The sequence below is a fragment of the Thalassophryne amazonica genome, chromosome 16 (assembly GCF_902500255.1).
Source record: "Thalassophryne amazonica chromosome 16, fThaAma1.1, whole genome shotgun sequence".
Classification (NCBI taxonomy): domain Eukaryota; kingdom Metazoa; phylum Chordata; class Actinopteri; order Batrachoidiformes; family Batrachoididae; genus Thalassophryne; species Thalassophryne amazonica.
In genome coordinates this window covers 50,957,995-50,970,229 of record NC_047118.1, presented here as the reverse complement: position 1 = coordinate 50,970,229, position 12,235 = coordinate 50,957,995, and the positions used below count along the sequence as shown (strand labels likewise).

The 12,235-nt window shown below is 41.7% G+C and overlaps 1 protein-coding gene across 1 annotated transcript in view; it reads right to left on the bottom strand.

Annotated features, from left to right (window-relative positions):
* Positions 1 to 12,235, bottom strand: part of LOC117528586 (dynein assembly factor 5, axonemal-like) — a 72,744-nt gene that overhangs the window by 11,423 nt on the left and 49,086 nt on the right. Inside the window, exons 9-10 of the mRNA XM_034191216.1 lie at positions 3,492 to 3,639; positions 289 to 439 (exon numbers count right to left, since the gene is read on the bottom strand). Of these exons, the coding sequence (XP_034047107.1) occupies positions 289 to 439; positions 3,492 to 3,639 (299 nt within the window). The remainder of the gene's footprint in view (positions 1 to 288; positions 440 to 3,491; positions 3,640 to 12,235) is intronic.

The window sequence follows — 12,235 nt, the reverse complement described above, 5'->3', positions numbered from 1 at the left end:
AACAAGTGGAAGCATTGTTCCGCATGGGCAAAGGTATGTGAACCTGCTTGCCCTCATGTACACCTGCTGCCCACTCTGGACTGTGCCTTCTGTCAAGGAGAGGACAACACTGGATGATATATTTTCCTAAAAACCCAAGTGGGACCACTGGTTGAGAAACAACTGTGAAAGCAACTTGTGACGGAGTTGAAAAGTCAGTAGTAGGTTTTGCAGAACCCCAGGAGAAACCCTGTCTCAGGTTCCTTATGGCTTCTTCTGTACATCTGTGCAGTGTGACTGTGCCAGTACCTGTCCAGGTGTTATGGACCCTCCATGCAGCAGGGCCAGCAGACAACTGAGTACCGAGGTGCGAACAGCTGCAGCAGTGCGACCCGCGTGCCACACCAGGTTAGGACACAGGACATCATGCAGGAACTTGTCTGCCTCACAACGGAAATGGCTGCAGGTATGTGGAAAGAAAAAAAACAAAAACAAAAAAACAAATAACAAAAATAAGAACAGCCATGTTCCACCCATAATGGGTGTAGCACGCCCTTTCATAGCTACTGCACAGAATGTATCAAAAGATGGCAGTACTGGCATTAGAATCAGAATCCTCACTGTCTGTTGACATGCTGGGTGCTATGTCTTGTTCCAATTTAAAAAAAACAAAACAAAACAAAAAAACTGGTGCGCCGTGGTCACTGCTGTATCACTGTATTACGTTACTAAGATATATATATATAGATTTAGAACAGAAAACTGTCAAAAGGGTGAATAAATTTAAGTGTAAAGATGACTGAATATATCAGAGCAGTAAACTGATCAGTCCATGTGAATGCGCATTGACTCCCCATGTGCGGTTATTTCCACCAGTTGCAGTTGATCCACAACGTGAATTCTGCCTTCCAGAACAGCCCTTATATCATCTGAATCATCTACCTGTCGCCACATGTACAGAAGGGCTGGATTGTCATTCCTACACTCATATTGTAATATTTAATAAAAATAATAAGCGTACACAGGAGCTGCTGCTGCCACTGTGTTCAAGTACCATAGGAAATTACACAACTTTTTTGTTGTTTCAAATTCAGCAGTTGCTTGTGACAAAATAATTAATTGTATCCACACAAAAGATTAATTCTTCCCTATATAAGGTGCCTGAGCCCAGTGAAGCTGACCCCCCAGCCAGATAAAAAAATCCAAGCAAACAGGCTGAGTTTGCCCTGTAATCTCCGGCGGTACTGGAACGCAGCGGCAGCAGCAGCGCTCAAAAACCGGCTTCTGTACTGTGTGAAAACATTCAGTTGGTTGAACGAAGTCAAACTAAACACCAACGTTACAAAAACTAAGCAAATGATAAAAACGTCAATAACGACAGCAAAATGAAATATGGACGAATTGAGGTTTTCGTTGCCCTTGGTTCAAATTTTTCGACAGTCCTGGTGAAGCGACTGCTGCTTGAACGAACCTGAGCGAAGGTTAAACTATGCCAACGAAAGTCCAGATTTCTTGTTTCGTTTGGACTTCGTTGCCCTTTGTTAAGTGCCGTGTGACTGGAACATTACTCTTGTGAAGCGCCGTGTGGGGACTTATTAAATAAACTGAATTGATATGACTCCTCCTTGATGAGACACCAGCCTGACACAAGTTACTTCCTCAGTTGAGGCTGGTACCCATTTACAGCTGGGCGGACTGGGCCAATGCAGATTAAGTGTCTTGCCCAAGAACAAAGACAGCCAACATGAGCAGGATTCCAAACCCAGGTCTGGTTTTTTTTGGCAGACCAGCTGCTTATCCACTTATGTACCTGCTCACTACCACACCACAGAACCGGTCTGGGTCTTGGATGGCAACCAAACAAGTAGTAAAATGGTCCATCCCCACATTGTCAAACTAACCCTCCACCTGTTGCTGTCAGGTGAAATGTGAGCGTCCTCGTGACTTTATCCAGTCATGCCCATAGAAACCCGCCATGTAGCCAAAATGTTGCAGTTGATGCACCTGACAATGCAAGCGATACTCATCGGAATCTCAAGTCATTCCAGCAGTATCTTTCTTTTGAGTGTTAAAATCGTATTTCCTTTGACCTCTGTGAAACAATTTATCAGTGTACTGAGATTATTACATGTCAAATCTGTTATTAAATCAAGTGCAATTTCTTGGTACTAATCAGCAATCTGCATTCCTGTTGCCTCATTCACATTAATGACACTCTATTCCCGTAAAAGTCCTTAATATGGGTAGCTTGTCTCCTGCAGTTCACTCAAAGGTACACACGTGCATAATTTTACCTCTTGCAAAAGGAAAATCATTTTTGCGCTGTACAAAGAACTTTTATTTGCGTGTGTGTTTGTGTGTATCACCTTCTACTTGGGTTTCATACAAGCTTTTAATCACAGCACAAAAGCCACATGAAACAAAGACGTTGTGTGTTTTGTGGTGTGCATGTGTGTGCGGATGAAAAGCAGTGACATGAAAACAAATTCCTTTTCTGCTTTGTTGAACAGCTGAGCTGTCATTATGTCATTTTGGTTGTAGAACAAAGAAGAGATTTTCCCTCTATGACTATCATTGTCACCTTAATGACAGATAGCGTGTGTGGGCTACGAACTGCTGAGCAAAGATAAGAGTATAAATCACGATTGGAGGGTGGAGATGAGGATGAATGGGAATATTATGCCAGACCGCACAGCTCCATATTAGTTAAGCATTTGTCTGAAAGTCTTTGAAGACACGATTTGTCTCCTGATGCTCTGTCATTACTTGATGCCTCTTAAAATTGTGAAAACCAGTTAGCGGCGCAGGTGAGAAAGAGACAGACGTCTTTTGTTTAAAAATTGTATTTAAAGGCAGAATGATATGATGAAAGCTGAAGGAAATGTGTCTGTCTGGTTTATATCCTATTTGTGTTGTGTGTGACATATTTTACTGACACTTTTCCTTTTATTGTTGAGCCAAAGGTGTTTCTGTCACGCCTTGCACATCCCAAGTAGATGCTTCCTCTGCACAGAAAGAGACACATCCCTGGCAGATGTTACCATAGCAACAGGTTTTTTGTTTCTGATCAACAGGTGCAGCTGCAGTGATTGCTGGGACCTGGCAGTGTGGGCCATCAGGTTTAATGGCATTCCCTCAGACAGAGTCTGAGCACAGACTGAAGCGTGAACAGTGACAGAGCACGTTGGAATTTAACACTTCTGATTAAAACCATAAACAACCAGATGTTCTAAACTAATGATCTCACACGTACGTAAGCACTCTATTGTATGTCTGATGTCTGATTATGGCGTACTATGGACAGGGTGCTAATGTGTAGGTTAGTGTGAGGTCAGGCTTTAAAATAGAATTTGTGCTAATAACATAACTAAGGTCCTCACAGCTGCAGGAATAATCTGAAACCTTCAAACTGAGACAGGAAAAAAAAAACATTCAAGTCTATATCTTTGTTTGGTTATTTCATCATTGACACAATCCATTTTCATGTGTTCAGGTGTGTATGCCTGTCTTACCCCTTTGAGTCCAGTGTGTTGGTGGCATCCAAGAGTAGTTTGGCGAGCATTACGAAGATGCTCATCCTCATCTCAGGGTCTCTGGTTGGCTGGAGACAGGTCTGGAGCAGCGGCATCAGCTGGCTCACACTCTCCCCAATTGCTGGACCTGCAAGAAACAATTCATTAGGGTGCAACGACAACCCCAAAATCAGAATTCACAGACTGCATTCATCAGTCTGTGCAGATCCATAAGGCTGTCAAACATCAGTGCTACATTTGTATTCGAACCGGAAGCACACACTTCAGTTCATCAAAGAGATCACAAAAATAATCCACATCCACAGCAATAAATAGCTTGACTCAAGCTTCAAATATCTGGTGTGTATTTACATGTTGACCATAAACTGATTGTAGACGTAAATACGAATTGAAGTTGATGGCGCAGTTTCAGTAGTGTTTATTTATTCCATTTAATTTTTTAGGGTACCACAAGGCCAAATGATTTTTGTTCAGGCTGCCTGACTACTAGAGGTGTCATCTCCCCTATAAGTACCTTCCTACCTACCTACCTTCCTTCCTTCCTTCGGCTGGTCCTGTTAACTTACATTTCAAAGTGACACGTGAAAAAAAAAAAAAATTGCTGCTTCATCATCTATGGTCTCAAGATGGCACAGTCTACACAGTATGCAAGCTGCTGCTTATATACTCATATTAAATGGTACTGTGACTCACTCTGGGTGCAGAAGGTAGCAGTAATGCACCAATAAGCTGGATGCTCAACACCATAAAAGGAGAATATATGACTGTGGAGGATGTGGAGAATAAATCATGGTCTCAAACTGAAAGAACATACTCTTGAATAAGAAGGAATATAGCCTTCATACGACTCGGCATTAGGCCTGTTGCGATAATCGTTATCTCGCCTTATCATTCATATATAAAGATGAACATGAATCATTTTGCTGGCCTCAATATATCACCCTTGACATGTGTGTTTTGTTGTTGACCACATTCCATGGCATTGCACTGCTTTGTTTGTCCCCCTCAGCCTGCTGTCTGCAGTAGGAGGGGCTGGTGGGCTCAGCCTGCAGTCCTGTGTGTGTGTGTGTTGTGTGGTGTTTGTGTGTGTGTGTGTGTGTGGTGTGTGTGTGTGTGTGTGTGTGTGGCACTACACACATGGTGTAAACAGCGTGCTGCAGGTAAACAAGCCAGCCAAGTTGGCTGCAAAAAGTTTGAAGGCAAAAGTTTGAAAGAATTACATGGTCTTGGTTTCAAAGCCCAATTCTACAGCTTCGGTGTGGAAACATTTCAGAATGAAGTCGAATGAGTGGGAAGAACCCAATGCGAATGAGCCGGTATATCAACTTTGTTTGAAAAGACTGCAACAAAAACTGGAAATACGGACAACCCGAAAATGTACCTTAGCTCACCAACCCCATTCATTTCCCAACTGCAGATGGACATGGAGAGACACCCCTCCCCTCCCTCTCCAAGAGTTTGCTATTACAGTGCAGCCAGAAAGTATTCATTGCACTTCACATTCCAAAATGGATGAAATTCATTTTTTCCTCAAAATTATACACACAATAACCCATAATGACTATGTGAAAACCTTTTTTTTTTTTTTAGATTTTTTTTTATTGATTAACAATAAAATAATAAAAGAAACTAAGGACTGTGCACAAGTATTCACAGCATTTGCTGTGAAGCTCAATTGAGCTCAGGGGCATCCTGGATCCACTGGAATCACTCCTTGAGCTGTTTCTACAAGCTTAATTGGAGTCCACCTGGGGTAATTCAGTTGATAAGGTCCCACAGTTCAAAGTGTATGTCAGAGCACAAACCCAAGCATGAATTCAAAGGAATTGTCTGTAGACATTCAGAGACAGGATTGTCTCAAGGCCAAATCTGGGGAAGGTCACAGAAACATTTCCGCTGCTTTGAAGGTCCCAATGAGCACAGTGGCCTCCATCATCTGTAAATGGAAGAAGTTCGGATCCACCAGGACTATTCCTAAAGCTGGCTGCCTGTCTAAACTGAGCGATCGGGGGAAAAGGGCCTTAGTCAGGGAGGTGACTAAGAACCTGATGGTCACTCTGTCAGAGCTCCAGCATTCCTCTGTGGAGAGAGGAGAACCTTCTAAAAGGTCAAACCATCTCTGCAGCAATTCCCAGTCAGGCCTGTATGGTAGAGTGGCCAGACGGAAGACACTCCTTAGTAAAAGGTAACATGGCATCCCACCTGCAGTTTTGCCAAAAGGCACCTGAAGGACTCTCAGACCATGAGAAACAAAATTCTCTGGTCTGATGATGACCTGTATGCCAGGTGTCATGTTTGGGGGAAACCAGGCACCATCCCTACAGTGAAGCTTGGTGGTGGCAGCATCATGCTGTGGGGATGTTTTTCAGTGACAGAAACCGAGAGACTCACAGACAACTCTGTGAATGTCACTGAGTGGCCCAGCCAGAGCCCACACCTGAATCCCATTGAACATCTTTGGAGAGATCTGAAAATGGCTGTGCAGTGACACTTCCCATCCAACTTGGTGGAGCTTGAGAGGTGTTGCAAAGAGGAATTGGCAAAACTGCCCAAAGATAGGTGCACCAAGCTTGTAGCATCATATTCAAGAAGACGTAAGACTGTAATTACTGCCAAAGGTGCATCAACAAAGCATTGAGCAAAGGATGTGAAGGGTGCTCACATCACTTGCAGAATCACAGAGAAATTACCTATAGCTGCAGGTTGTCTCCTGCATGTTGTGCAGTGGAGAACGCATCTGGATTTTTACAGATAACATATCTGTAAAGTTATGTTTATTATAGTTGTAACATCGCTTCATAATCAAATTTCACATTCAGATGCCCTGCTCACAATGATACGTAGTGATACGTATTGTTTTCGAATAGGCTGTATAATGTTCACGACTAGTTCACGCAAGTGGTACAAAATTTATGCGTGCCAGAAATTTTAAACATTTCAACATTTTCTTTGTGCACTGGCACACAGCCATGCATGGTTCATGCACAGTTTACGACGAGTTTACTCATTGGCACGCAATATTGCATGCCAGTGCGGGGATCAAATTTGTGCAAGTGCCTTTACTCAGGTTTTTGTTACTGTACTGCTGACATTGGTGATGTCTCTGCTCACCTTTTGCTCAGCAGTGGGGGAAGTACCACATACAGTAGTAGAACGCACAGCAATGAAGAAGGCCAGCGGAAGAAGCCAGCTGTGGCTAGCACAGCGTAACTTTTCCATTCTGTAACAGTATGCCCAGATTAAATTGTGAACTAGACGTAATTTTCCAACAAGTACATTTAACAGTTATACCATCTACCACTACTGGGGATGTCGTTTTTCTTTGTTTTGTTTTTTTTACCTTGAGACCAACCTCACGCTGACCTTTGAACTTTTACAAGCATTTGAAAATGCAGAAGTTGCAGCAAACCAGCTTAATTAAGCCCATTTAACACACTGAAATTGAGCCATCAACTACTGCCCAATGGTACATTTAGATCAATTCAGGGGTCTGTATATGGATGTAGTCATATCTATTACCTTAAAATAATGTGTCAATTCATAGTGGTTAATTGTTAGACCCCTATTAGCTACACACAAATGTATGCTTAATTTTAACTCTTGGGAACTGCTGATGCTGTGTTATTTTTTGAATCCCCTTACCAGCTATACATAGTAGCATGGAATCTTTAGTGCCTTGCTCAAAGGAACTTTAGTATTTGAGCTTGGGCTCTTCACTCAAAGTCTTACTAAGAGAACATTCTGCTAATTCAACTGTTAACATCATTCACCTTTAGGGTACCAAACCCAGTACTCAAGGTACCAGTAATTACCTTTTAAAAGATGTAAAGCTTTCATCCTTGCATTTCTAAGTTATCTACTTTGTCAGGACCAGCTTCCCTCTTTTGTTTTGCTTTAAGCTTGTGTTACTGAGACAGTGACACAGAGTTGTGGAGAAATGACTCACTCCAGTTCGAATGTAGACCAGTGTCCCTTACGGGAAAAATGGGAAATTCACAGTGCATGTATTGTGTTTACACCCGTACCTGCACACCCACCAAAGGCCTGACTCTGTGTTTACACAGCTATATATAGCGAGTTATATCTGTGTATGGAATGAGTGATAAGTGTCCACTGCACCATTTGGACTAAAGTCCACAGACATGAGGGGAGGATGAGGAAATCGTTGAGGGCAGTGGCCTCAGATGACCAGAAGTATTTCATTCAAAGAGAATGTGTGAATCAATGGGCGTGCCATGTAAACACAGGGGTTAGTGGAGACGTCTGCAGGTCACCACACACGTAATCCGGATGAGACAAGGCAGAAACACGAGAAGCCACTACACTAGGAGGGAAACCAAACACTTGTCATTACTGCTTAGTTACTGTCCTAGTAAACATGCATTCTGTGAAACTGTGCTTGAGCAAGACACAGCGAGAGAGACTGCACAGGGGGACATAAATCAATCTCTCCCAATTACAGGAAAACAATCCACAAAGTGGATCAACATGAACAGAGCCAACACTGATTTCACTGTACGATTAAATTCATACAATGAACAATAACCATGCCGGTAATTGTTACTCTGTGTCAGAAACACAACACCAGGTACGATTGTGTCCACAAGGACACCATTTATTTGTATGCGTGTTAAGGAATTACTCAAAAACTAGTGAAATGTCTTTTATAGATCTTGGAGTCTTGGTTCCCAACCTGGGGTCCAAATCTACTTCAAAGGAGGCATCAAAGGTCAGGTAGTGCACAACATTTTGTCTAATCTGAATTCACATGAAATGTAATTGGCAAAAATCTTACATTTGGTCTAAAACAAATTCATATGGCTGAATCTAAAACAATTCAGAAGACTAAATTATGACTAAAACTAAGTCATTTTAGTTGAATCACTTCAACTAAACCAAAGTATGCTATCAATATTAACACTGTTAGGGTTATTACAAAACACCTTAGTCATATATAACATTTCTATCTGTCACATGATTTTTTTTTTACCTTGGGTGATCTTGAAAGGTCAAACTCAAGATCATAGCTTTTTAACTCAATTTGTTGTGTGGGCCGCCAGAAGAGGAGGTACTGCTGGCCCACCACCAGAGGGCGCCCTGCCTGAAGTGCGGGCTTCAGGCACCAGAGGGCGCTGCCGCCATGGACACAGCCGGGGGTGACAGCTGTCGCTCATTACCTCTTGACAGCTGTCACCCATCTACTCAACATCATCTCACTCCATAAAGACCAGACGTCATCTCCACCTCGTTGCCGAGATATCATACTTCATTGGAGGTAATATCCTCAGCCGTTTTGTAATTGCAATATTTGTATATTGTGAGTGTTTGCAGGAGTACCAGTTCCTCCGTCGGTGGAAGCTGTGAGAGCGCTGAAGGCACTCTTTTCCCCTGAGGAATCTACAGAACTCTGCAAGTTATTGAGTGAGAGGTGGAGGTGGCATTCCCACCGTTGTTGTTACTGGGTGTACACACACCCACACTTGACTGTCTTTGTTCTTCGCCAGCAGTACCAGATCCGACAGTCGGGGACGGTGATCACCTGGGAATTCGGGACTTGGCAGCTCCAGTATTCACCAGGTTCTGGGGCGGCGGAAATCGTGTGGTTCCGGCTCTTCTTAGGACAGACGTCTTCTATCCTCGAGCCTGCCCACACGTCCCCTTTGTGTATTGACTGTTATGATATTCTGAGATTGTCTGTATGTTCGTTGTGCACATTCACAACATTAAATTGTTATATTTTGGCTCATCTATTGACCGTTCATTTGCGCCCCCTGTTGTGGGTCCGTGTCACTACACTTTCCCAACACAATTTGGAGGAAGTATACATCAATCATGGTGGAAGGGTTGTATGTTTGTCAAGGTTAAAGTGGTTTCATTTTGGACAGAACAAATTAAGTATCAAGGCCACACAGAACTACGCTGTACTCTTTAATATCAGCTATAGATAATAAATGGTCATTCTTCTTTCTCTGTATAATATGTGTCAGTCAGGTGTTACTTGTATGTTTATAATTAAAAACACTTATTGAAACATTTTTGACAAAAACAACTGATTTCCGGAAGCTATACATGCTTGCCTAAAGTGGATTAGTTATCTTTTAAAGTCTCTTGACTTGAATTTCAGTATATTTCACCCGTGGGTTCTTTGTTGGACAGTGGATCAGGACAGAGATCCAAACCTAGCACACTGTTAATACTTGGTGGGGATATATATGCCAATATGTGTGTAGCTTGAGTTACAACCGCATCCAGTTTTCCTGCCAGTGTAGTGGAATCCTGACTAGGTTTATGGATATGATTCCTTCTTTGTTATGTTCTTCAATGCCATATACAACCCCTGGCAAAAAGTATGGAATCACCGGCCTCGGAGGATGTTCATTCAGTTGTTTAATTTTGTAGAAAAAAAGCAGATCACAGACATGACACAAAACTAAAGTAATTTCAAATGGCAACTTTCTGGATTTAAGAAACACTATAAGAAATCAGGAAAAAAAATTGTGGCAGTCAGTAACGGTTACTTTTTTAGACCAAGCAGAGGGAAAAAAAATATGGAATCACTCAATTCTGAGGAATAAATTATGGAAACACCCTGTAAATTTTCATCCCCAAAACTAACACCTGCATCAAATCAGATCTGCTCGTTAGTCTGCATCTAAAAAGGAGTGATCACACCTTGGAGAGCTGTTGCACCAAGTGGACTGACATGAATTATGGCTCCAACACGAGAGATGTCAATTGAAACAAAGGAGAGGATTATCAAACTCTTAAAAGAGGGTAAATCATCACGCAATGTTGCAAAAGATGTTGGTTGTTCACAGTCAGCTGTGTCTAAACTCTGGACCAAATACAAACAACATGGGAAGGTTGTTAAAGGCAAACATACTGGTAGACCAAGGAAGACATCAAAGCGTCAACAAAACAAATGAGGAACAAATGGGAGGAAACTGGAGTCAACGTCTGTGACCGAACTGTAAGAAACCGCCTAAAGGAAATGGGATTTACATACAGAAAAGCTAAACGAAAGCCATCATTAACACCTAAACAGAAAAAAACAAGGTTACAATGGGCTAAGGAAAAGCAATCGTGGACTGTGGATGACTGGATGAAAGTCATATTTAGTGATGAATCTCGAATCTGCATTGGGCAAGGTGATGATGCTGGAACTTTTGTTTGGTGCCGTTCCAATGAGATTTATAAAGATGACTGCCTGAAGAGAACGTGTAAATTTCCACAGTCATTGATGATATGGGGCTGCATGTCAGGTAAAGGCACTGGGGAGATGGCTGTCATTACATCATCAATAAATGCACAAGTTTACGTTGATATTTTTGACACTTTTCTTTTATCCCATCAATTGAAAGGATGTTTGGGGATGATGAAATCATTTTTCAAGATGATAATGCATCTTGCCATAGAGCAAAACTGTGAAAACATTCCTTGCAAAAAGACACATAGGGTCAATGTCATGGCCTGCAAATAGTCCGGATCTTAATCTAATTGAAAATCTTTGGTGGAAGTTGAAGAAAATGGTCCATGACAAGGCTCCAACCTGCAAAGCTGATCTGGCAACAGCAATCAGAGAAAGTTGGAACCAGATTGATGAAGAGTACTGTTTGTCACTCATTAAGTCCATGCATCAGAGACTGCAAGCTATTATAAAAGCCAGAGCTGGTGCAACAAAATACTAGTGATGTGTTGGAGCGTTCTTTTGTTTTTCATGATTCCATAATTTTTTCCTCAGAATTGAGTGATTCCATATTTTTTTCCCTCTGCTTGGTCTAAAAAAGTAACCGTTACTGACTGCCACAATTTTTTTTCTGATTTCTTAAAGCCAGAAAGTTGCCATTTGAAATGACTTTAGTTTTGTGTCATGTCTGTGATCTGCTTTTTTTCTACAAAATTAAACAACTGAATGAACATCCTCCAAGGCCGGTGATTCCATAATTTTTGCCAGGGGTTGTACCAACACAGTGCAGAGTAGCTACCTAAACTCTGTGAGTGAGACAGATTATCTCGTCAATAGCTTTACATCCTCACTGAGCAAAACTTTGGATGCTGTAGCTCCTCTGAAAAAGAGAGACTTAAATCAGAAGTGCCTGACTCTGTGGTTTAACCCACAAACTCGCAGCTTAAAGCAGAAAACCCGTAAGCTGGAGAGGAAATGGTGTCTCACTAATTTAGAAGATCTTCATTTAGCCTGGAAAAAGAGTCTGTTGCTCTATAAAAAAGCCTGCCGTAAAGCTAGGACATCTTACTATTCATCACTAATTGAAGAAAATAACAACAACCCCAGGTTTCTTTTCAGCACTGTAGCCAGGCTGACAAAGAGTCAGAGCTCTATTGAGCCGAGTATTCCTTTAACTTTAACTAGTAATGACTTCATGACTTTCTTTGCAAATAAAATTTTAACTATTAGAGAAAAAATTATTCATAACCATCCCAAAGACATATCTTTATGTTCGACTGCTTTCAGTAATGCTGGTATTTGGTTAGACTCTTTCTCTCCGATTGTTCTGTCTGAGTTACTTTCATTAGTCACTTCCTCCAAACCATCAACATGTCTATTAGACCCCATTCCTACCAGGCTGCTCAAGGAAGCCCTACCGTTAATTAATGCTTCAATCTTAAATATGATCAATCTATCTTTATTAGTTGGCTATGTACCACAGGCTTTTAAGGTGGCAGTAATTAAACCATTACTTAAAAAGCCATCACTTGACCCA